The sequence below is a fragment of the Protopterus annectens genome, chromosome 12.part0 (assembly GCF_019279795.1).
Source record: "Protopterus annectens isolate FY-2018-M chromosome 12.part0, PAN1.0, whole genome shotgun sequence".
Lineage (NCBI taxonomy): Eukaryota > Metazoa > Chordata > Ceratodontiformes > Protopteridae > Protopterus > Protopterus annectens.
In genome coordinates, this window is record NC_056746.1 from 271,364,830 (window position 1) to 271,391,681 (window position 26,852).

Genomic DNA, 26,852 nt, shown 5'->3' on the forward strand with positions numbered 1-26,852 from the left:
AATGCGGCCAAGTTGGATCTGAGGGTCAGATCCATAACCCAAATGTGAGCAGGAATGAAAATGGGCAACATATGTCAAGTTATGGTAAGTACAAAACCAGCTATTTTACTTGAAAGGAGTATTTGAAACAAAACAGCAAATTTGTTTGTAATAAGATTTATGTTGTCTAAGGTTGTGTGGCACATGCATTGCTGAAACTTTTAAGATTTTTTGCTATAGCTGTTTCTAACTTTTAATAACTGGTGAAAGATGTTTTTGCATTAGTAAATGCACCCTTTAGAAGTTTGTACTTTACTGTGGCAGAGAGTTTAGAAAATAATGTAATAAAGGCTATGTCTTTTTCCACAGGGACAGGGATTCTTTCAGAACTAATCCTTTTATGCTCAAAGTGGTATTAGTTTTTTTAAGCCAAACTGTCCAGCTCTCTTTTCTTTCCTGAACCTAAAATGGGGGTGAAAGGGTATTCCATACCTTGAATGTCAATAGCCAACTTGAGTACTGACTTGAGCATTGAACAAATTATTCTAGGCAGGGTTAAGTCACATTGTACCAGGACCTTGGCTTCAGCTATGGTTTTTTGAAAAGGTTTAGATTTTAGAAGTATTCCAGAAGCAGTAACTTGGTCTTCTGTACATACTTTGACAAACTACTATAAGCTTGATTCCTTTTCTAAGTGTAGATCAGTGTTTGCTAGGACCATTCTCCATGGGCTCCTGGACTCTTCTCCTTCCACCTCCCAAAATTCATAAGCTATGGTAATCTCTCCATATAGCTTATGTCACTGCAGCAGTGATCGATATGAAGAACGTAGTACATTTGTGCAAGTAAACTTACCATAACAGTAGATGTTCAAATGGTGGCTGCCACAATAGCCATTCCTGCCCTCCCTCCATCCCCCTTGTTTTTGGTGTGTGAGTACGGACTTCTGCCTCTCTCTCTTTTTTTTGTTCCTAACATTGTTTGTCCTTTCAGGGCTCAGCCTCCCTCTTTCTGTTTGCGTGAAAGCTCTTAAGGTCTTGACACCCAAACCTGTTTTGTTTTGTTTGCTCAGCTCAAGCTGACTAATTGGGCTCATGGAAGGTTTCCTGAAGCTTTGGAAGCTGTCCGGCTGTTTTATCCTTGCAGGAAATAAACTACATAGCTTAGGTAACTGCAGCAGTAGTCATTTGAATATGTAGTGTTATGGTAGGTTTACTTACACCATTGTACTTTCTCTCTCTGACTTGATAGCTCCTAACTCTGGTACTCTCCCCATCAAATCCAGTTGCTTCTAAAAAAAATACATGTATATATATATATATATATATAAATATATATATACACACACACACACACACACATATCTGTTTGTGTGTGTGTGTGTGTGTATATATATATATATATATATATATAAAATCTGTGGGTCCCCTTCAAAACATCTAAAACCCATAACCTCTAACTTCATGCCATTGAGACCAGAACATCTAAAACCCATAACATCCACATATGACACCAAACTACCAAACATACTTTACTACGTTTCTGCAGAGGGACTTGATACAGTGGGGTTAGGAAATTAACTTTTTTCCACTGTAGTGGGATCTTGGAGTTGGTATATTAAATTTATGGGGTGGGTGGGGGTGCAGGGGGGCTCGCCCCTCTGCAGAAACGTAGTAAAAAGTGTGTTTGGTAGCTTGGTGTCGTTATATGTGGAGGGTATGTTATTTTCATGTGATTTGTACTGTTAGATGTTATGGGATTTAGATGTTCTAGTCTCAATGTTATGAAATTAGATTAGATATTATGGGTTTTAGATGTTTCAAAGTATACCCATGTGTGTGTGTGTGTGTGTGTGTGTGTGTGTGTGTGTGTGTGTGTGTGTGTGTATATATATATATATATATATATATATGTATATGTATGTATGGGTCTAGGACGCATGCTCGACTAGCATATGTCCGAATCACAAAACATCGAACACACACACGAAAGTGCTTAACATTGACAAACGCTTCAGTGTATTTGTGCCTGTTTCGTAGATCAGACTACAGTGTGGGCAAGGGAAAATTCCCTTTTCCCCACTGTAGTGCGATCTTGGAGTGAGAATAATAAAGTAGGGGGGGTGGGGGGTGCAGGAGGGCAAAGCTCCCCTGCAGAAACGTAGAATTTTTTTTTTTGAACTACACATACACGGAAGCAATTTTCGATGTTAAGCGCTTTCGTGTATGTGTGTACGATGGTTTGTGATTCGGACATATGCTAGTCGAGCATGTGTCCTAGACCCGTATGTATATATGTGTTCGGGGGGTTACTGCTCGGCCAGCAGACCATTTACCTTTTTGCCCCATCTCCCTATAGTGTCTCTTTGCCAGCCACTTTGGAACAGGGTTTAGACACATTCTTAAGAGCTCTTCCATTACCTGGCTCAGGTATGGTTGAACCAAACCATTTAAGTGCAGGAGTAGTTCGGGGTAAGACACCCCTTGCCAGACACTGCTGTGTCCCATAATATTTTAAGTAGTAGTGAAGTTCACAAGAAAAGAAACACAAGCTGCTTCATACAGCTGATAATCAGATTATAGCTGTTTGTAAGGCTGATGTGGTTTCCTTAGCTAAGAGTGTTCTGCAGACAGCTAATTCTAGTGGTTCTTTTCCTGTTAATGGTTCTAGTGTTAGTTTGGCTAGAGAACTTTCTGTTTAAGAATGATGAGTCTGGTGAGGACAGTGGTGATTTCTTACTTGACAGTAAGTCCAGTCATTCTTATTCTTCAGAAAGGTGAACATGAGCTTAAATCCAAACAAGTCTTCACCTTTCCTCAGGTGATTGCTAGATTTAGTGGTGACTTTGCTTGGGAGCAGTTGGGAACTATCCCGGAGCTAGGCAGGTTATATGATCTTATGGAGGACTAGATGTCAAATTCTGTCTCTCTCCATCTTACAAGCCTTGGAAGATGTTTATAAAACTATCTGCTGGACACCATTACCTATTCCAGCAGTCCCAAAGAAGGCTCCAAGAAAATAGTCTATCCTTGGATGGGACAGGTCTGTCTTACTTGACTGCTGACCCAGCTGCCTGCTCAGATAAAAAGTCCTTGGCTTCATTTAATCCAACACCCCTAGATACAAAGGGAACAGGGTTAGAGATCTTCAGGGCAAGAGGGTGTCTCTATGCCTAGTAATGTAGCCTTTAAAATGTTAAATTATCAAGGCTATATGTGGAAATGTATTTTACAGTGTGCATAAAATTTGGATGATTTTGTTGCATCATTACCTGCAGAGCAAAAGTGTTATATGAGTGAAAGTTTTTCTTAAGTTTTGAAACATGCTTTGAAAGGTGTGCTTGACTGTGCAGATAGTCTCTAGAAGTGCTGCTGCTTCAGTTGTATTAAGACTGCGTACTCTGTTACGTAATCAGAACTGAACAGAAAAAGATGAAATTTAAAATGCACTTTTAAATTCCGAAATGGTGTGTGGGTCGTCTGATAAACAGATCCTCAAACAGTGGGATGATAGAGACAAATTAATGCATTGGGTTATCTTGTTCTCCTGAAACAAGGTATCTTTCAAGGGGCAGAAAAAACAAAAATTCAGTAAAACAGTATTAGGGATCCAGAAGAAAAGGGCAGGAGGATAATTCTTCAAAACCAAAAAAAGAGGGGAGTTCTTTGCTGAAAAAAGATCAACCACCTGCAAAGGAATGACTATTCCGAGTCGCATAGAAACCCTGCAGGTTGGCTGCAAATAGTATCACCGCAGGTTTTTTTTAGGAATAATTCAAAGAGGATACACATGGCAGTGGGGCAGTGGATAAAAAGTCCTTCAGGGCAGTTACTCCACACCCACCAGACCAGGCAAGAGTAGTTTTGTCCAGTGCTTGATCACACAGTAGAAGCAGGGGTCATAGAATCAATGCCTGCAATACACAAAAGCAAAGGATTTTACTCCAGAATCTTTTTTTGCAGCAAAAAGAAGTACTCCTGGAGACCCATCTTAGGTCTGTCCTTTCTAAACACTTTTTTTTTATAAGTATTGAAAAAATGTTTTGAAATTGAAAATGCTCACCTTACTGTCAGACCTAGCATTGATTCCATACAACTTTTTCATGGTAACTCCAGATCTCAAGGATGGCTGTCATTCCATTAGCTCCCAATTTCAGGAAGTTTTTGAGATTTGCTGTGTCTGGCCTGCAGTATCAGTTTTCTGCATTACCCTTTGGGCTGTTTACTGCAGTTAGTGCTTTCTAAGTGCCTGGCCCTAGTGGTTGTCTTTTGCAGAATCCTAGACATCCATATTTTTCCTTAATTAGATGACTTGCTGATTTGTGCATATTTTGTATCCAGTGCTTGGAGTACTCCGATAAGGTCACATCCTTCCTTTCCCACATAGGCTTCAAACTGAAGCTTCCAGAGTCCTTCCTTATACTTTCTCAACAAATTATTTTGCTGGGGTGTTGGACAGACACAGTAAAAGGGATGGCCTTTCTGCCGGAATACAAAGTTCTGACTTATCAGGCCATCTTCTTTGATTTCTCTCTTCTAGATATGACCTCAGCAAGAGTGTTCCACAAAATTGTAGGTCTCACGGCGTCAGTGTAGTCCATAATACCACTAGTCAGACTACACATGAGAAAAATTCAGTGGTACTTGAATTGTTAGACTCAGCACCTTCATCCTGTGGATCTCCGGGTATCCATACTGGGATGTGAAACAACTGGAAATGGGATTGTCTGCGGTGGTGGAGGAATCAAGGGTGTCTAAATTCAGGACTCCATTTCTGTCTTCAGACTTCAGTCCAGTCTGTCCAGATGGAGACACTAAATTTTTCAAGGGGTGTCCATGGGAGTTAAAGTACAAGGCTTGTGGGATCCTCAGGACATGCCAAAGCACATAAATTTAAGAGATGGTAGCAGTGATTCCTACCTTATGAACTCCAGGTTATCCTCTTCCTCTTAGTGGTCAAAGACAACACTACTGTGATGTGGTAGCTGAACAGACAAGGGTGTTCAATGTCATGCCGTGTCTACTGGTTCGCAATGATGGACTGGGAGCTGAATCTACAGCATGCTGTGATTCATCAGGCCTTGTACATTGCATCTTCCACTGTGTTTTAATCTGAAAGAATGTACAAGGCCTGACTCTTCAATCCTTGTACATTCTGTCAGAGCAAAACGCAGTGGCAGAGAAACTAAACGGTTGCTGGACAAGCCCACATGAGTGAAAGCTCCATGTAGATGTCTTCCAGGACTTGATCCAGATGTGGGGAGCACTTCAAGTAGATCTGTTCATCTATTTTCAAAACAGTCAATTGAAAAAAAAAAATCTGTTCAAGATATCCTTGCAGCCGTACTTGGAAAACGGATATTTTATCATTACTATGGTCAGGAATGTTCCAGTGTGCATTTTTGTAGTTGTGTGGTTGAATTTCTCTTGTCCACCAATCAGCATTTTGGCATATTTTTCCAGAAGTGCCAAGGCTTGGAGATGCTCGCCAGTGGCATTGTTCTTGACTACATGTGTATGTTCTCCCCACGTTAATTCTTCACATAACCTTTGGATATTTTCTGAATTCAGAAGACTGTAAGGAGGTTCTTTGTATGACAAGTCCATCCTGATAACCCAGTGAGTGGGCTGGAGTCTTGCTTGCGATATTACTTAGGAACATGGGCCACACCTAGCTGTTTGATGTAGATTTATGTTTTTCATGATCTTCACCTGTCATGGTCTTTCATCATTCCCTGCTTGGAGTGAGGGTGGGACCTGATACCATTTTGGTTCGCTTTCTACAGAAGACATAAGAACTGCTGATTTTGTGCATGTTGGGAATGGTTCTTCATATGTATGGAATTGTCTTGTAGCTCCTTATTTTGCTGCTGTGACCATCTGGGATGCTCTGAACAGCTGTTGCTTAGTCTCGTCTCCTCCACTAGCGGGCTGAAGCAAGTGCTTTCTCTGGTCCATGTTGTGAAGGGCTTGCGTGTCAGGATGAAGTCATCCTTGGCTGTTTAGGTGGGCCCCAGGCTGCTTATGTCTGTCTGTGGGTTTCACCCTCAGAAAAGGGGTTCTGAGCTTCCTGTTCAGTATGACTTTCTGCTACAGATTTGTTTTTAAACATTTTTATTAAATTAACACTTATGACATAGGCAATCATACATTTATGTAAATGAAAACAAATATTTACATATTTTAGTTGCAAACATTATACATCACTTATAATCTATCCAGTCATTGTCAGTCAAACATTATAGTTCATTGGAGTTCAAAATGGCCACTGTTCTGTGAGCACTGCTATCACCTAGGTCTCTGATATACCTTGGATTAAAACAAACCTAGAAGGCAACACAGAATTAATAATACAGAAATAACTGTAGATATTTACTGCTAATATCATCCAGCAAACAAAAGAGGAAGAAAAAGTGATAGATTCAGCTCAGAAACAGCAGGATTAACTAAGATTTCTGAATAACAGCTTAATCCATGTGTTACTAAGGCCCTGCATCTGACTGCAAGATTGGTAAAACACTATACAGCAAGATGTCAAAAGAGGAAAATAATATGGAAACAACAACTAAGACCAAATTCTCAGTACTAACCTCACCTGAGAAAGACACAACTTCAAAAAGACAAAAGACAACTAAACAAACTGACAACTCTAAAACTACAAATAAATCCAAGACAGACCAGCCAGCTAATCTGGAAGACATGAAATCTGCCTTATTACGTATCCAGCAAGCAAAGGACTTATTACAATTTCAAACCTTTGTTGACTCATTCAGTCAAATAATATCCAGAATGGAAAAATCTGAGTCCAAAATAATAGAAAATGAAATAAAAATAGACTCTATTTTTCAAAGAACTGATGCCCATGACAAAGAAATACAAAACTTACAAGCAAAAATAACAGACCTGGAAGCAAGATCTCAAAGGAACAATATCATTATCAGAGGAATACCTGAAACTGTACTTCATAACAATCTAATACCAACAATCAAGCAAATAATAAATTCCCTGCTAGAGGAACCTGAAGAAATGCAGCAAATAGAGAGAGCCCACAGAGCCCTGAGGGAAATGCAAACACCACTGAAACCAAGACCTGTCTATATTAAAATATTAAACTACCAAGATGTAAATAAAATTGTACTGGCAGCAAAGAAAAAAGGCACACTCACCTGGAATAATAATAAAATCTCCTTTGCTCAAGACCTCCCAATACAAATAAGACAAGCAAGACAATTATCTCCATACTGCAGGTTCCTAATGGAAAAAAATATCAAATTCCAGATGAAATATCCAAATCAGTTAATCTTCTACATCAAAGAGGTTAAATACATGGTCGCTAACCCCAAAGAGGCAAAAGAGACATTGCTGGCCGTTTTCAAGCAAATTCCACCTTTAGAAGTGGAATAAATCCACAAAAAACAATAAAGGACCCTTGGGTGAAAAGACGTCCCCAACTCTAGCTGGGATCCAACTCTGAAAGCTTCCCCTTGCTGTCTAGGCCCTTAAATCCAAGATGTGAGCCATGAGGAACACATGAAAAGGAAGTACAGCCTGGGTAGGAACCAAAAATCAACTGCCATTTCTGATGCGCGAATGAAGGAAGGAACCTCCTCCTGGGACATTGGTCTGCAAAATCAGTCCCCCTACGATTTTGAGGGCTCCATTAAGAACAGTCAGACAAAATGGATTTCAGCAAACTCCAAAAGATTTTACTGCCTGAAAAATGAAAATTGATCTGCACCAGCTAGAAGAAGAAAGCTGCACCATAGATGTCAACCAACCTGCAAGCCAAACCTTGAAGAAATAAGGTACTGTTGAACTGAACCATTCACTAAAACAGTACACCCAGTACTGTGTAGGTGAATGAAAATCCAGCCTTAAATAATTGGCAAGAAATAAACTGTCAGAAGCAGGTTAGCTCATAGATTAATATTGGGGAAAAAAATTGTTAAATGTTTTATGTAAATACTAGAAATGTGTTAAAACATCCTGGAGAGAAGTAATCTCAGGAAAATAGTAAAATAACCTAACAATCTTGGGGTAATGTAAATATAGCCTTAATATGTTAACTATAGCAGGAGGACTGTTTGGCTAAGCTGTTTTTTTTTTTTTTTTTTTTTTTCGGTCTCTCTATACTTTCTCTGATAAATAGGTGCCAAGTATATATTTTATAACCCAAATAGATTGATGTGGAAAAACATTACAGGCACCAAAGAAGGCCGAAGTCTGAATAATTAAAGGGGAGGAAAAAGAAGTCAAATGAAAGAAAAATGTAAAAATGACTATTGTTTAACAGTATTACTATGGTGCATATATTGCTATAATTTACTGAGGAATGTATATTAATATGCTGTTTTAAAAATACTATTAGAATTAGTCACAAGACAAAAACAATACATGCTGTACCTTAAATGCAATACCATAATTGTATAAATATGTTGGAGGCGGCTAGGGATATTAAGTAGCAGTGTTTGTTGAGGGAACTAGTTTGTTCAGCTTTGTCCACATTGTTTATAGTAACACAGAGGGGATACTATGGGTTAAATCTATATCTAAAAAGAAAACACATTCCAAGATTAGACGTAAAGGTAAACCATATAACAAACCTTCATCCTCCCCCCCTGATTATTCCTGGTCCAGGGATATAGTGGTTAGGCACAGAGTAGGGATGGGGATAAATAGATGCTTTTCTAAACCATCACACAGTAACACATACAAATATAACAAAACTAATATACATGGCATATCTAAGGAATACACCTAATAAATAAATATAGGAAATAGAATCATGGAATGTTAAAGTGCTCCAAAACAAGAAGAAAAGAAAACTATTCTTACACCTTACATTAAAAACCACAGCCAGCCTCATACTAATACAAGAAACGCACTTGACTGCAGAGCAATGGGCAGAAATTAGCAGAAAGAAATGGATAAGTCAAATCATAGCTTCAGATGGGAAAACAAACAGTGCTGGGGCTGCCATAATAATTAAAAAAACAATTTAAGGAAAAAATAATTAAAACCAAAGCTGACAAGGAGGGAAGATGGTGTTGCGTAACATTTAGTAGTCCTGCAATACCAAAACCTATAATGGTATTTAATGTTTACGCACTCTGTAATAACCAACAACACTTTTTTATGTCATTATATACCCAACCTTAAACCAATTTAAAGATCACTACCTAGTGATTGGAGGTGACTGGAACACATATCAAAACCCAGAAAAGGATAAATCTAATCTGACCAAATCACATAATAAGCCACATTAGCCCTTAATGAACTCAAACAAGATTTCAAACTATATGACCCTTTTAAATATGGGAACAGTGCAGATAAAACGGGGAAATTCACATTCTATTCGCAATGCCACAACATGTGGTCAAGGATAGACTACTTAATCTCTGACACATTCATTAACATGGACCCAACAATAACTATACATACCAGGTTCTTTTCAGATCACTCCAAAATCACATTGAACATTAACTGGAACAATATTTAGAGAATAGGGGTCATAATTGGTCATTAAACCCTAATTTACTTTCCAAAATGGATGCAATAAAAGAAACAGAAGCAATACTAAAAATAGCTCTTACAAATATCACTAACTCCCAAGTACCAACTGACATAGAATGGGCTGCAACCAAAGCACAAATTAGAGGATTGTTTATCAAAAAAGCAGCATACTATAAAAAATACAACTGAAAGAGGAACATATACTGAAAGGGAAAATAGAGCATCTTGAAAAAGAACTAATAAATAACCCTAAGAACCAAACAGAAGCAGAACTTTTAAAACTGCAAAGGGATCTATTTATGTTAGAAACCAGGACCCTATCTTTTTATGAAGCCAGAATGTTAGCCACTTATGCAGAAGAAGCTCAAATACCATCTAGAGCTCTGGCCACAATTATCTCCCAACACAAAAATGCCTCCAATATATCAGAAATAAACTACAGAGACAAAAACTACACAAAAAATGAAGACATTATTAAAACATTTGAACAAATATACTCTCAAATATATGGAGCACAAATACTACAGACCTCAAAGGGAAGATAGAACTCTTTTCCTTCAAAAACTGAAATTCCCTAAACTCAATTTACACCAACAAAAAAAAAACTAACTGAACCGATATCCATCAGTGAAATTATTACAACAATCAAACACTTAAAAGCGCATAAGGCTCCGGGTCCGGATGGACTCGCATCAGAATTTTACAAAGCATTTTCCCCCTTGATAGCCAAACTACTATACTATACACTGAATTACATAATACACTATAAAATAAATGATATCCACTTTAATGCCTCTAAAACCATCTTTATATTAAAAGAACACACAGACCCCAAAAACCCCGTCCGCTACAGACCGATCTCCCTCATAAATATAGATATTAAAATATTTACCTCTATACTTGCAAACAGAATGAAAAATCTGATAGAGAAAATCATCTCCCCAAAACAATCCGGTTTTACACCACATAGACTAGTGACAATACATTAACATTAGATGCACTAATATCCTACGCTAACCGATACAGTATCAACATCTACACAATGGTAGTGGATGACCACAAGGCATTTGATAGGGTTAATCTAGAATTCTTACTCCAAACACTACCCTACTTTAATATACCCAATAACTTCATTCAGATCATCCAAACTCTCTATAGCAACCCATACACATCTCTATATATAAATAAAACTTGGTCAAATAGGATCCTAATAAAAAATGGAACACGACAAGGATGCCCATTATCACCCTTCCTGTTTAACCTATACCTAGAACCACTCTTTCTATACATTAAACAAAATACATACCACAATCCTCCATCAATACACAACTTCAAAATATACCTCACTGCATTTGCGGATGATCTGAACATATACTGCACTACACCAAATTCAGATATAAACAAAATAATAGCTGCAATTGAACATTTCTCGACTGTCTAACTACAAACTAAACCTCAATAAAACTAATATTTTCCCCCTAAAAACACCCAAACTCATCTCACTAATACCATTGTTAAACACAATAAAAATAAAAGAAGAAACTAAATACCTGGGAATCACCTTTTTCCAGAAGAACAAAGACTTCTACCAACACAATGTAAACCTTAAATGGCAAAATATAATGCAAGACTGTAAAAGATGGAACAACCTAAAACTACCATTCTTGGCCAAAGTATCAGTAATCAAAATGAACATTTTACCTAGACTAATGTATATATTCATGACATCACAGAAAACAATACATAATAAATTCTTCAAACAAATTCATACCTTCCTAGCAAAATTTATATGGGAACCCAAAAAAACCAGAATCTCCTATCCAAAATTAACACTCCCCAAAAGCAAAGGAGGACGAAATCTACCAGATTTTAAAATGTACTACTTGATCATTAACACTAACAGAATATTAAGAATAGCTGAACATAACCAGTCAGTGGAAAATTGGTCTCCTCTTTGGGTGACAATCTATTATAGATATATTAAAGCTCTAGGTTTCAATCCCAAAGCACTTCCATTCCTGAAGCAGAAAGAAATACAAACTTATAACATTATAGAGCCCTTAAAACATACTATCAACTCAGCGCAAAAAACTCTTTCAATTCTTGAACCTTAGACAAGCCATGACAATACTGCAACCCTTTCATAAAAACCCAAATTTAAAAATAAACATTAAGATGCTGGACTTAGTCCCTTTTCCCAGACTGAAAGATAAAACAATCCAAGATATTTATCCCTACCTTAACTGTTCAATACAAGAAATGAGGACCAACTTAAACCTCCCTAAATCATACATAATAATCCTAAGACAAATCAAAGAACTGTGTTCCAGTTACCTTCGAAATGTTACTATGACCAACAGTGACATAGAAACTTGTAGCAGGTTTTGGAAAACTATTATCACAACAAACAAAACTATTACTAATTCATATAAAATGATAAATAAAATCAAATACCAGAAAGACCTCCTCTTCTCTAACTACTGGAGAAAAATTAAACCATCCATAGATGATCAGCAAATAAGCCAAGCAATCAATCTAACACTGAAGATTATACCCCTCAAAAAGTTAGCATACACTCTGCTCATGATCAGTAATAATGCTTATTTTACACCTGCAATCCTACACAAATTTAACGCATCAAAATCACCTTTCTGCCCACACTGTAAGGACCAGATAGCTGACTTAATCCATGTATTTTGGAGCTGTAAATGTGTCTATAAACTCTGGAACTCTCTCAAGGTACAGTTACAAAAAACGGGTTATCAAACATCAACATTAACTTGGGAATTCACTTTATTACACATTCTCCCACCCAACATACCAAGAAAACAAGCAAATACACTTTTAACAATTTTCCTACTAATGAAACTGTATATAGCTTTTAAATGGCTAGATACAATAAATATCTCTTGGGAGGGTTTTAAACAAGTAGCTATACAACACCTTTTAGCTCATAAAATAGTAATAGATAAAAGAAACAAAAACATGAAATCCAGAGAAATTTGGGAACAACCCTTTAATATCATATTAACATAATTCATCACACAGCAACTTAGAAATACACTATAATGGAACCAAAGAACACATACAAGTTAAGATATTAAATAATAACTTGGATATTACGAATGTATATACTGTCTATATAACTGTGGAATTAACAGTGAAAAGCATCTATGTACATAGTGTAAATAGATATGTTGTACGACCTATATCCTGTGGTATTTGACATCAGTGTATAACATATATATATATATATATATATATATATATATATATATATATATATATATATATATATATAGCTATACGGTCATGTTGTAAGATGGTTTTTATTTGTGACATTTATTAATGTAAAAATAAAAATGATTGGAAAAAAAAATAGTTCATTGAAATCATGCCGCCTTTAAAACATAATTGCTCCTCCAAAACCTTATTGTTCCCACAATCCCCATTTTTCTTTGTAATTTGCTCCTACCCCTTTCGAAAAATCCCATTTCCAGTTGTTTTATCTCTGTTACTATATTCACTTCTAATAGTACAAGTTGGTTTAGACTTTGATTTCCATTTTCTAGTAATTGCTTTTTTTTTGCAGCCACTATAATTAGACTCAGCAAGGCTTTGCTCTGTCTAGGCTGTTCCGATTCTGTATTGTAGGTCAAAAAAGTAATTTCTTTAGTCATACCCAATTTGCTCGCCCAGTCTTTGTGAAACGGTAGTCTGCAGGAAATGTTTAAGATCTGCCAACTTTTTACATTCCCAAAAAACATGTGCCCAGTTACCACCTTCTTCCCCATCACACCTCCAGCATTTGCTGTCTACCTGAGGAAAAATTCTTTGGAGTCTACTTGGGGTATAAAAATACCTATGTTAGCACTTTCAAGCAAAGATCCTAAATCTTCTAGATGTTGTATATTTGGGAGTCATACATATACCCCCCCAGCCCATTGTCTGTCTGTGAATTGCTTATCCAGTCTCTCTTCCCTTCTAGCACCTCTGATTGTAACAGGAATGTTTCATGTCTGATGAAGTTTGGTCATTGCACTAGACGAAAGCGCTTGCATTAAATTGGATTATTTACCTCGTGCTCCTGTTTTATTGCCTGTACCTGCTGCCTTTTGCCTTGTGGATTACTTTGTACCTCTGATTGAATCTTACATTTATCATTTAATATTTTATTTGCTCTACTAATTATCCCTTTCTAACAACAGCTTCTGTTCTAGATTGAACCAAAAACACTACCAGTGTTGGTGTTTCACTTAGGATCTCCTATTCCTTTCTCTTGCCTTCCTTGATAGGAGGGCAATCTGTAGTCTGCAGTCTGAATACATTCTTGGCCTCTTCCCATTCTGTTACTTTTCTGTCTCTAATTTGCTTCCAGTACCTTGATTCCTTTGCCAGTTTTCTCTAGTAAATTCCAGCTCCCTCTTGTCTATTGTCTGTGTCCCTAATTGCAGTCATGCCTGTCGGCAAAAATCTCCTTTCTCCATTCCCGTGTTGGCTTAGCTGTTAAGAGTACTTTCTGTTTTATGAATATAATGTTCTATATGGTTATCATTATGCTCCTTAAGAATCTGCATCCAAACTCCCAGTTTCTGCTTGTTTTTGAGCTTCCTCCCATTTCATCATTATCCCTTTCCACTTTGAATTTTAGCTTTCTGCTTATGCTGCGCATAGGAGTGGTAACTGTGTAGCTCTGAAATACCCCTTCAAATTGGGTAATCTCAAACCACCTGGTTCTATTGGAAGGATCAGTTTATCCCACTTGACTGTTGCCTTCTTTCCCTCCCAGATAAAGTCCTTCAACCCTTTATTAATAGCTATCCACAACTTCTCTTCTGGTTGATAAAAAATGTGTCTGACGTGTATAAAACTTCCTACGTATCCATAGCTGCCATAACAGAATCATTTTTAATCCATACTCTTAAGTAGTTCATTTTAACATGACCCCATAAATATGGGCATTGTTGAAACAGTTTGTGAGTGGGTACATAGCTTACAGCTATTGTCTTTGTTTTATCTTCATTAATTTTGTATCCCACAACACTGAAATGTCCTATTATGGTTTTAGCAGGTACAAAGTAATGTAATCTGCAGATAAAGCCAGTTTGTCTTGACTACCATACTAATTATATCCTTGACTTTGAGTCCCTTATTTTCTTGCCAATGATTCTAAATGTAACATGGATGATAAAGGGGAACAAGGACACCCCTGCCTGTTTCCTCTGCTCAAACAGAACTTATCAGAGAGGAACCCACCCACTTTAATATTCACCCCGGTCCATCATATAATTTTATCAGAGAGCGCAAATGATTCCATTGACTTTAACTCATAGCATCCCAGCTTACTCTTTTGAATGCTTTCACTGCTATAGATTACTTTGACCTTCTTGTATGATTGCTTATCTGAGAATCATCTCTCGTCTTAGAGGGCTCACCTTCTGTGGATCTCCAGACTGTACATTTGCTGGTAGAGGGGTGTGCCTTTCATGCTTAGTTTAGGGGCCTCACATGTTCACTTTTTCTCCACTCATCCATTTACAATAACAGAATTTTCATTATATTTAATTAATTGGTGTTTTCATTTTACCTAGGCATGGAGGTATTCGTACATATTTAGTAAATGCTAGGAATGTCTTTGAAATTTAAGTTTCTTTTTAATATTAATGTTAGAATGAGTAAATCAAAGACTTAGGAAGTTTATAAAGGAAGTGACTTTATGATACTCTTTTGTCTGATGTTTAACATATGGTTAAATGAAAGCACTAACCAAACCTTTTTCCTTTAAATAGAAGTGTTTTTATTTTAATCAAACTGTTCGTGTTTCATTTTACAACATTCTAACTATATTTTGTGCCAAGTGTAGTCCATTTTACTGCCATAGTTTATCTTCTTGGTAGTTAGGGACCTCACATGTTCACTTTTTCCCCACTCATCCATTTACAATGTAGTGTCCCATCTTTATGCCCTTTCACTATTGGTACCTTTTGAGAGGTGGAAATTATGGAGTTATAATGATGCCTTTTAATCGCAGAAGAGTTGTGGTTTTCTTCGAGAGACATGATTCTGGTTTAGATGTACTTTTTTCTTTTCTTTTATCTCGGGACTTGTCAGTTTTCAATTCCCATTTCCTCTTGTAGGGATTGGGCATTAGATTCTCTGATTCATAAGGTGTTCTGCCCACTTATCCATACTGCAGTTTAGTTTGCTCCTGTTCTGGAGCAACTGCCTTCAACGTTTTGCAGTCTGTTTTTGGTTTAGTCTCTGTGGTACTTCAGGCCTCCAATGTTTCCTTTCCAAGTGTCCTTCCTTGTATCTTGCTATAGAGATGGGCTCTGTGGCGAAGTGCTTCCTACTCCTCATCCTTGTTGTTTTTCATGTGGTTCTTTTACTTCTACCTGGATGATTCTTCCTGCTTGGGATTTAACCAAAACACATGACCCATAGGAGAGCATCTTTGAAGATGGATATAACAGATTTTCTTAAAGTATTTTTTGATCTTGAAGAGGGCCCTCCTTGTTTTGTCAGAATTAGCCTTTCTCTGTTTCCTTTCTGGTAGGTAGATCATCCATCCAACCTTGACTGTTGGATTTCTTTATATTCAGGCAAGTAAATAATTATTTCTTAACAGTGAGGGTACCCAATCTCTTACTGTTGTTGACTTGCATATGGTTGCTCTCTAGAGGCAAAGAAGTGAATTGGCAGGCTCAGATTATGAGCACATTTTTGTAGTTGACATCTGATGGCAAAACAAAAAAGCATTGTAGTAGAGATATATATATATACATTCCAGAGTGTGTAAACTTCCAGAAAAAGATGGCAAATGCTGATTAATGGAATGATGTGTCCAGCCATCGTATCTATCAAGTAGGATCCGCTTTGTAGATCAACAAATATGATAGTAGTGCATATCTAGTCAGACTGGGCCAGTACGGGGAAGTCTTTAATGGTAATAAGCTGGTAAATGGGAAACAGGAAATTGTAATAAAAAATTGCTTATGTAGGGGGACAGCTTTAGTGAGAGTGGGAATAGACTTACAAGGACAGTGAAGTAGCACTGTTGTGTATAAGAAAAAATTGTGGAGAAGTTGGATGTGATGTTCCCTTTGTTATATATACTTTTGCAGTGTAGAATTGCTTATGTATGTAATAATTAGATGGTGTAACAGTAATATGGACCAGGCTTTGTGCTGCTTTGAGAACATCGCTACTAGATTACTTAATGTTGGGTGATTTCTGCACCAGCTGGTCAGTGTTTGATTTTACTGCAACGTAATGCACACTTCTGTCATACTGTGTTGTTTAACTGTACAGTTTTAAGCCTTTGTCGTAATTGTCCAGCTGTTAGATTATAGTCTGAAGGGTTTGTGTTTGTTGCTTCTGGGTTAATGGTGCTGCTTGGCTGTTTGTGTTCAGGAAACAGACGCAGTTCAAGTACTGAAGTGAAGGAAGACAGGTCTGAGGCTGAGGCTGATGAGAACAAGGAAGGCTTCTTATCCAAATTAAAGAAAATGTTTAGTTCCTGAAAGGTCGCACGAGGTAGGACATCAGGCATGATCTCACTTCTAATTTTAACTTTATTTTCCTTTTTTTATGTAAACAACATACAGCCTCAGGCCTTCGGGTCAGTTTACTTGCAGTATCAGGAATGACACATTGTAACTCTTTAGTTCGTGGTCCTGTTTGAGATTCATCTGTCATAACTGATAATGTATGAATGCATTATTTATAGATCATGGGATTTCCCAATGTGCTGCCTGATATTTAATGGAAGGTTGTGTTAAATTATCCTGTAGTTGTCTAAGTTTACATTGTTTTGTCTGAACCATTTTAAATGCACAGATGTTTTGAGTATGTGTATGTAAAGTATTCTAAGTCTAGTTAGTAATGGGACATTGAGCAACTTGATGAATGCCTCATTACATCTCTGTCTACACAGTGGGTGTCCTTTCATTGCACTATACTAGCAGTAAAAATCTGTTAAGAGCAATGCACATTTGTTTATGCATTTCACATCAGGCTCTGCTAGACTATATACTCTGTTCTAGTTGAGCTTGTTTTTGACCATGTAAACATTCCACAGGAAAAATATCTGTACATTTGTACTTGGGAAATGTCTGATATGTTCATGACATTAAGGCTGGATTCTACCTAATCTGTCTGATTTCTGTAGCTGACTCCTGGGAATTGCCACTATCTTGAATCCAGCTACAGTCTTGTGCTCTTACTCCATCCAGTAACTTGTGCTGTTTGTTGCAACTTTTGGTGAAGCTGAGCTTCTTTTTTTATATCCGGCTTAAACCTAGTCCCTGCCAGCTGCTGGCTTTGGCATCTTTCTTGCGGTCTTTTTTATTCTTCAAACCCAGTACCCTCAAAGTATATACGTCAGCATGTGCACCAGAATCATGTCCTCCCTGTCTTCTGTGTTACTTCTGGATAATTCATTGGCATTTGTTTACCCATTTCTTGTAGATTAATACTTCAGCCTGTTTTATCATTCTAGGTGACTTCTTTTGTACCCTTTCTGCCTTCCCCATTTGTCTTCCCACAGTGTGTGTTCCAGAAACGCAGCATATTCCAGGGAAGGCCCGTTTCTGAAAGACACTCTGATTTGAAGGATTCCAACCTAAATTGTAGTGGGTTGGTCACTGTGTATTCTGCAACCTAGTATATTTTCATCAGATATTTTCAGTTACAGTTGGGATGTTTCATTGCACTGTGGTATACCTTAGAATAATGTATCCCCCCCCCCCCAATTTGAGATGATTCATGTACTGGTGTCTGGGTATTAAGTGATTTTTCCGTATGAGAAAACTCAGTGTTTTTTTTTCCTTTTCTGCTTCTCTCAAATGATTGTTTCTGGTGCCCTCCTACCTTCCATCAGCTGTATTGTGTTTATCCCTCCCATACTTCATAGGTGGAGAAGGAGGTGTGGGAGGTATCCCAGGGAAGCTTATTTTTCCTGTGGCTCTTCCATGACTGTAATCCCTTGCATATTGAATGTATTAGTGTCAGTGTTCCAAGTGCACAACCACAAAGTGCTATGTGATGCAGTTGCCCCTTTTCCAGCATGGGCTATAGAGTCCTTGGCCCTGGCTATGGGCCATCAGGAAACAGTCTACCTCCAGTGCCTCCTTTAAGAAGGAGAAATGACGAGTCAGACTTTCCCATAACCAGCAATCATATGGCAGCCAGTGATCTGAAAACATTTTTTTATGAAAGTTCAGGTGTGTACTTTGCATCTATTTTAGTCAGTTTAGCAGTCTCCTTAACCCCACATCCCAGCTTGAATTGTGAAGTTCAGACTGGTAGCAGTACATACCCATTTTCCTTTATCATTCAGTCAGTGTGTTGTATTTGTAATACATCTATTCAAAAATGTCAAGGCATAGAAACATAGAGATAATAAACAAGTAAAGAAGATATGTACAGTTCTAAATAAAATGTTCTGTACATTTATGAAACCAAAAATACATTAAGATAACATGTAACTACAGAGTTTGACGTAACAGAAAAGTGTTAGGACTGGAAAACCAGTTTAGAAGGATTTCTCTCTAAGCAGTCTTTCAGATTTTAAGTGAATGGTCAGTTGGGACTCTGTGTAAGTATACCTCTGAATATATCTATGTACTATATAGAATATATAATGTTTTATATTTATGTGTGTGTGTGTGTAATGTATGTCTGTATGCGTGTGTGTGTATGCATATGTACTTGGCTGTACATGCTGCGTGCTGGGATCCCCAATATATGGTTGATCATCAGTTTAACAGTAATTTGGTCAAATGGCCAAGTGTCAAATGTAAAAAAAAGTGCTTGCTAAAAGGATCAGTTTTGAGGAACATCTGATGGGTCATGATTGTGTTCTGCTATTTCTGGTTTAAGGCTAGAGTTATGGTTAAAGCAGGGAATGCATTTAGTGTTGGGCATGTGTGTGGCTGTATTTGTGATGTGACAAGTGTCTTATGTAATGGTAGTTTTATAGGAAGGGATTTTATAAGGTAAGGTGCAGGGTTAGAGTTACCATGCACTGGAAGGGTTGAGCTCCCCCCCACCTCCCCCTGGTTCACCTTAATCTAACACATGCTAACCTTAACCCTGCCCATTACCCCAGCCCTGTACCTTACTATAGTGGTAAAGTATTGGTTTAGGGATTGCAAGGATCGCAGAAAGTGTTTTCCTTTTCCAGTCTTTTTTTTAATGATTTTTTCCCCAATTATTTGGGTTTTTAAAATCCAAGCATCTGTTGTGCGTGTTTCCGATGCTGCTTCACTTCAGTATGCTGTCATACACTTTAGAGGTAAGTGTAAGGGGTCATATTTGGATTTATTGCAATTCTTTTGTAGTTATAGTTGTTTTGTGTGAGGTATGACATTTCACGTTTTTATTGTAGTTTGCTGCTGCTAAGAGTATTTTCAAGTAATCATCAAGGCACAAATGACTAACCACTGTGAGGGTGTACTTCTGAAGATGCTGTTACATGAAGAGCAGTTTTTGAAGTGGAACGAGCACTTCTGCCTGCTTTCCAGTCTTGTGCCATAGGCCCTACCCCACCCTCCTCCATTTCTGAAAAAAAGGTACACAGTGCCTGAGCTAGAGAAATAGTATCTGTATTTTGACTTTAAATCCATATTATCAAATACAAATCACATTAAAACCAGTCATTCACTGTTTGGACTTTTTTTTTTTTGCATAGAGATACTGCCCCCCCCCCCCCCCCCCCGCATGCACTATTAATGTGAAAGCAGTGCCAGTTTTTTTGTATTGTAACAGGTCACACAGCCTTGAATAAAGGGTAGGTACCATAAAACAAAAGAAAAATACTAATTTTCCTGTGGTTGTACCATTTTGGCATTAGACTATAAAACTTGGGTTTGAGGACAGTACGGCTCCCAAGCTGGTAGTTGTAGAGGTGCTTGCCCCTCAAAGCAGGACTTTTTTCTGTCACTTCGGTGATTTGTTCCATTTGGTAAGCAGTTTTTGTGGGTCCCTGAGGTGCACTCCAAAGGCTCATCCGGTCATTTTATTTTGGAGGGGGGGGGGGGTCTCTCCTGATAAAATTTGCAGCTTTAATTTTAGTTTCACTTTGACAAAGTTAAGAAATGTTTTCCAGACTGACATTCTTGAAGAAATTTAAAGCTGCTGCTGTGGTCCCTTGAACTTTGGGCAATAAGGAAATGGTTGCTCAAGTCATATGGCTGCTGATGCAGCCTGGGTCAATCAAAGATTGTTGGGAAGAAAAAGAATTTGCCAAGTTGGCATGCAGTGAGTGATAGAGTCCTAATAGTATACTGACAGCAGAGTGCAGCCTTTATATAGAAATATGAAAATTCAAGGCAGCAGTTTGGTAACCTTTACACATTGCCAGTACCTATCTTTAAACTCTACAATGGCTAAGCTAGTCAAGCTCCTGGTGACATAACTACCCATCCAATCATCCATGTCCCACACTGTTTGATCTGCAGGGGAAGTCTTCCAAACTGTGGGGAGGACCTGAGTAACAAGCCTCTCTCTCCGCCATGTTATATTGATCTTTGGTTGTGGTATTTGTCAGACTGACTTTTGCAGGTAGAAGAGATTTATGACCTCGGGGTCCCTGATTACATAGAAGGCAAGGCATAGATCTCCTTTGAGAAGTCTGTATGATTCTGAATAAAGGTACAGTGCATCTAGTCTTTTCTGCTACCTTAAGATTTTAAGAGCCTCATTTTATTTCTAATTGTTTAATATGTCTGATGAAGTACATCCCAAATGAGGTGTATTCAGTAGTTAGCCTGATCATTGCTGAGTATAAGGGGACAATTACCTCTCTAGATCGGGATGATATTCCCTTGGCAGTTAGCTGTGCTGCATAGACTTCCTGTCACTGCATGATGACCAAAGGATAGGAAATTATCAACCTATGTTCCAAGGCCCCCAACTACATTCTTGTTTTGAAGAGGGATACTGTATAATGCTGTATGCTGGGGGAAAGGGTTGTCTACCATATGTGACAAGTGTTGCACTTTTTAACTTTAAATTTCAGCCCATTTACAGTACACCAGGTATTTAAGTTCTTGCTGGACAACGTGTGGGCATCGGAGGGAGATCTGACAGAAGCTCACAGTTTACAGTTATTTGCATACTTTAAGCAGAGGTGTTGTTTTTTTTTACCTAGAAGTCTGAAAACCAAGTACCAGATAAAATAAATGCCAACACTAAGGCCTGGGGGAACACCAGTATAAGGATCTGTTTGTAATGCAATTTGATTGTGCTAGCGTGGGGGATAGTGTCAGATGCCTTGACTAGATCAAGGTACTCCATGTGGTTATGCAACAAAATGTAGATGATTTGGGATTTTTACTTGAAAATGTTTACATAGATATTTTTATACCCCAAGTAGACTCCAGAGAATTTTTCCTCAGGAAGATAGCAAATGTTGGAGGTGTGACAGGGGAGAGAGGGAGGTAATTGAGAGCATGTTTTCTGAGAGTGCAGTGAGTTGGCAGACTTTAAGGATTCCCTGCGGGATGCACTGTCAGATGCTTGGTGGGCAGATTGGTGTGACAAGGGAGATCATTTTTCTGAGCTATGATACAAAATTGAAATTGCATAGACATGGTAAGGCCTTGCTGTCTTTAATTATGGTGGCTGCCAAAAAACAGTTTATTAGAAAATGGAAATCAAATCTAGACTAAATGTATTGAAAGTAGTAAATGTAGTAACAGAGATAAAACAACTGGAATTGAGATCTTTAGAAAAAAGGTAGGAGCAAACTATATAGGAAAAAGTGGGAATTGTGGGAGCAGTACATACAGGGGAGGAATGAGGTTTAAAACAAGGCAGGACTTAAATTAGCTACATAATGTTTGACTGAGAAAGATTGAGTAGATTATAAGTGATGTGTAATGCTTGTAACTGGAAGTGTAAGTATGGTTTGTGATGTAAAATGCTTGCAACTAGGATTGTTTTGGTGTGGTTTGCTTTCATTTATATAACTGTATTATTACTTATGTCAGAAGTGGTGGTTTAATACAGATGTTTCTTTTTTAAAAAAAGGAAGCAGGAAACTGAGTAATTTATAGGTTCATAGGTGTGTGCTAGGCTAATGGCCCTGGAGCCTGTACAAGCCTAGCCCATCTGTCAAGTAGAGACACTGCAGTGATCCCCGGGGTGAACTTTCTGTTTCCCATCCACTCCTCAAGATTTCTCTTGAAGAGGGCTAGTGAGGTGCTCTGCTTGAGATGTATGGGAAGTCTATTCCAGAGCATAGGCAGTCTCTGGATTATGAACGTGTCCCTTCTGCATGTTCTGTTGATTTTGGTAATGAGGTTGAGATCTCTGGAGCGTGTGGTGCGGAGGGATTTGGATTTCTTTAGATGCAGCATTTCTAATAGAGCCGGGTCAGACATGGCTTTGTAAGTGAAGCAGAGATTGTTTCTTAGTAGACTATATGAGACCGAGAATACCTGGAGTTTTTGAGTTTGTCCATGTAGGATGTGTTTAAGGCCCGGGATCCTCTTTGTGAGGTACTTTTGTGGCCTTTCCAGCTGTTGCATGTGGCTAGTGAGCTACATGCCATAAGGAGCATTATACTCTATGATTGGCCTAATGAGGTAAGATTAGAGAGAGATGATGACCTCTTTCTTCCTAGATGCAAAACTCTTGGTCATGAGATGTGCCACATGGAAGGACTTGCTGACCACAGTGGCAATGTGGTGGTCAAAGGAGAGGTCACTGTCAATCTGTGTCTTCAGATCTGTTATAACACCTTCAGTGTTCAGTTGGCTCCCATCGATGTGGTAATTAGTGGGAAATGAGTTTTTCCCAAAGGGGATGACAACGCATTTTTTTGTATTAAGTTTAAGGCCATGGTGTCGACACCAGTAATTGGTCTCAGTGAGGCCTTTCTGTAGGATGTCTAAATCACTTGGTGAGTTAATAATGGCTCCCAGCTTGCAGTCATCTGCGAACTTGGTCAGCCAGAGTCCCTCCGTGTTGGCCTGGACTTCTGAGAAGTAGATGCCAAACAGCAGAGGACCCATGACTGATCCCTGTGAGACTCCATTCGTGACTGGTCGGCAGTCTGACTTGGAGTCCGCTACTTTCATACTGTGGGTTCTATCTGTGAGACAATTTGCAACCCACCTAGTGATATAGGGGTTGATGCCTAGTTTGTGTTTAACAATTCCTCAGTGGGGAATGGTAGCAAGGCCTTCGCCAGGTCAAGGTAGGCTGTATGAACTGCCTTGCCGTCATCCACAGCTCTGGTGACTGACTCAGTCAACCAGGTTGATCAGACATGATCTAACTTTCACAAAACCAAATTGCGTGGGATCTAGAGTTTGGAGATTCCCTATATCCTTGTTAATTAGGTCCATGATGATGCGCTCCATGGCCTTGCATATCAGACTCATCAGGCTAATAGGGTGATAATTCCCAGGGTCTGTAGTCACTCCCCCTTTATGGAGAGGGATGACTCTAGCAGTGTGCCATTCGGTAGGGACAAAGCCTGAGGTGAGGCTGTGACTGAGCAGGGCACATAGATGTGGTGCCAGTTCCCTTTGTAGTTCATGTTGAACACATCCAGGGATATTGTCGGGTCCCATGGAAGCTGTATTCTTGGCTTTGGACAATGCAGCTTTAACCTGTGCTGCAGTAATGCTGGGTGCCTGACATTCCTGCGGTATTGTGATTGGTCCTTTGGGGGGGAGAGGGGTAAAGTTGGCACTGAATCTGTCGGCCAGTATGTTGCCAATATCTGTTGGCTCAGTATTGGAGGTACCATTGTGCAGTAACTCGGAGCAAACCTGGGTATTGCCTTGGAGATTCTTGATATAACTGCAGAAGGCTTTGTGGTTGTTTTTAGTGTCTGCCTCAATTCTGCCTTCATAGCTGGCTTTAGATGTTTTGATGAGGGATCTCCACTTTTTGTTGCGGTTAATAAGGGAGTTTTTCCATTCTTGGGACTTTACCTTTTTTGCAACAGTTTCTTCCTTCTGTTATAGCATTTATTAATGGCAGGGGACCACCAGATTGGCTTCCTTTTTTTGGAGGAGAGTACCTTGGCTCTGTTGGGTATGGTAAGTTTCGTGCATTTATGTACAAGTTCGTACAGTGCATAGGTGTATGATTCTGCAGTCATACATCTGTTTTCCATTGACATGGGTGCCGTGAAGTTAGCCACCTCTATTTTTAGGAGCCCAAAGTCAGCTTTGGATAAATTTTTCATGGTGGTTACCTTGCGGGGGGTGTGGATGAGATGTGGATTTCCATGGTGATTAATTTGTGGTCGGATCTAACCATGGAGGAATTGACTGTTAGTGTAGAGCAACGGTTGCCCATGTTAGTAATAACCAGGTCAGCTTTCTCTAGTGGGGGGTAAGAATGAGCTGGTCCCAGGGCATTGGAATTGATGAATTCCAGGAAGCATTGGGCCAGGGTATTGGTGCATGAGTAGTTTTCCCAGTTGATGGAGGGGTAGTTGACGTCACCTAGTATGAGAATGTTGAGTTGGACTCTTAATAGTTTCCAGTGTGCGTAGGAACGTGGAGTGAGCGTCTTGGGACATGGTTGAGGACGTATAGCAGGCTATGACCTGAATCGCTTATCCAATGTAGTTGTACCTGAAGTACCTCAGATGGGTTAGTAGTTTGGAGGTGTGAATATCCTTTCTGAATATGGAGACTCCACCACCTTTGGAGCTTCGGTCCATGTTCTGGGGACGAAAGGCGTGGAATGAGTTATAGCCTGGTAGTGCAGGGGTGCTTTCTGCTGCTTTAAACCAGGTCTCCATTACAGCACAAATGTCTATGTTCTCCATTTTGAGGAGTGCTTCGAGCAAGTGCAACTTGAGATTTAGACTTCTGGCATTATGTAATGTTACTTAGGTTGTATGATGCATAGTATATGTAAAGCATAATGTTTGTTCATTTTAACTTAATACAGTTTGACTACTATTGTTCATAGGTGTGTACTAGGCTAATGGCCCTGGAGCCTTTACAAGCCTAGCCTATAGGATTACCCTGGCGTCGTGCCGCCCGACCTTAGTTTCCAGTGCCTCTGAGTAGAGCCACTGGAGTGCTCCCCGGGGTGAATTTTCTATTTCCCATCCACTCATCAGGATCTCTCTTGAAGAGGGCCAGTGAGGTGCTCTGTTTGACATGTATGGGAAGTCTATTCCATAGCATGGGCAGTCTCTTAGTTATCAACCTGTCCCTCCAGCATGTTCTATTGATTGTGGTAATGAAGTTGAGGTCTCTGGAGCATGTGGTGCGGAGGGATTGGGATTTCTTTAGATGTAGCATTTCTAACAGAGCTGGGTCAGACATGGATTTGTACGTCAAGCAGAGATTGCCTCTAAGTAGGCGATATGAGACAGAGAATAGTTGGAGTTTTTTGAGTCTGTCCATGTAGGACAAGTGTTTAAGGCCTATGATCCTCTTTGTGAGCTACTTTTGCGGCCTCTCCAGTTGTTGCAGGTGTCTAGTGAGGTACATGCCAAATGGGGCATTGTGATGATTGGCCTAATGAGGGAAGAGTAGAGGGAGACAATGACCTCTTTCTTCCTGGAGGCAAAACCCTTAGTAATGAGATGTACCACATAGAAGGACTTTCTGACCACAGTGGCAGTGTAGTGGTCAAAAGAGAGGTTGCTGTCAACCTGCATTCCCAGATCTCTTATAATGCCTTTTGTGTTCAGTGGAATACCATCGATGTGGTAGTTCATGGGAACTGGATTTTCCCAAAGGGGATGATGACACATTTTTTGGCATTGAGCTTAAGGCCATGGTTCTGACACCAGTCGTTGGTCTCAGTGAGGCCATTCTGTAGGATGTCAGCATCACTTGGGGAGTTAATAATGGCTCCCAACTTGCAATCGTCTGCGAACTTTGCCAGCCAGAGTCCCTTCGTGTTGGCCTGGACTTCTCAGAAGTAGATACCAAACAGGAGAGGACCCAGGACTAATCCCTGTGGGACTCCACTCATGACTGGTTGACAGTCTGACTTGGAGTCAGATACTTTCACACTGTGGGTTCTATCTGTGAGTCAGTTTGCAACCCACCTAGTGATACAGGGGTTGATGCCTAGCTTAGTGAGTTTTTCTATGATCCTGAGTGGGGAATGGTATCAAAGGCCTTGGCAAGATATAGGTAAGCTGTATGAACCACCTTGCCTTCCTCCACAGCTCTGGTGACTGACTCAAAGAAGTCAACCAAGTTGAGCAGGCATGATCTACCCGTCACAAAACCAAACTGTGTGGGATCCAGTGTTTGGAGATTCCCTATATCCTTGTTTATTAGGTCCATAGCTTTGCATATCAGGCTTGTCTGGCTAATGGGCCAATAGTTCCAAGTTTCTGTAGTCACTCCTCCTTTGTAGAGA

At 39.1% G+C, this 26,852-nt stretch overlaps 1 protein-coding gene across 2 annotated transcripts in view; it reads left to right on the forward strand.

Moving 5' to 3' along the window:
* Positions 1-26,852, forward strand: part of DNAJA3 (DnaJ heat shock protein family (Hsp40) member A3) — a 911,667-nt gene that overhangs the window by 787,987 nt on the left and 96,828 nt on the right. The window contains exon 11 of one of the 2 annotated variants that reach the window (XM_044089330.1): positions 16,905-17,027. The exons of the other annotated variant lie outside the window; for it this stretch is intronic. Coding sequence (XP_043945265.1) covers positions 16,905-17,014 — 110 coding nt within the window. The 3' untranslated portion in view covers positions 17,015-17,027. The remainder of the gene's footprint in view (positions 1-16,904; positions 17,028-26,852) is intronic. 2 annotated transcript variants of the gene reach the window in all.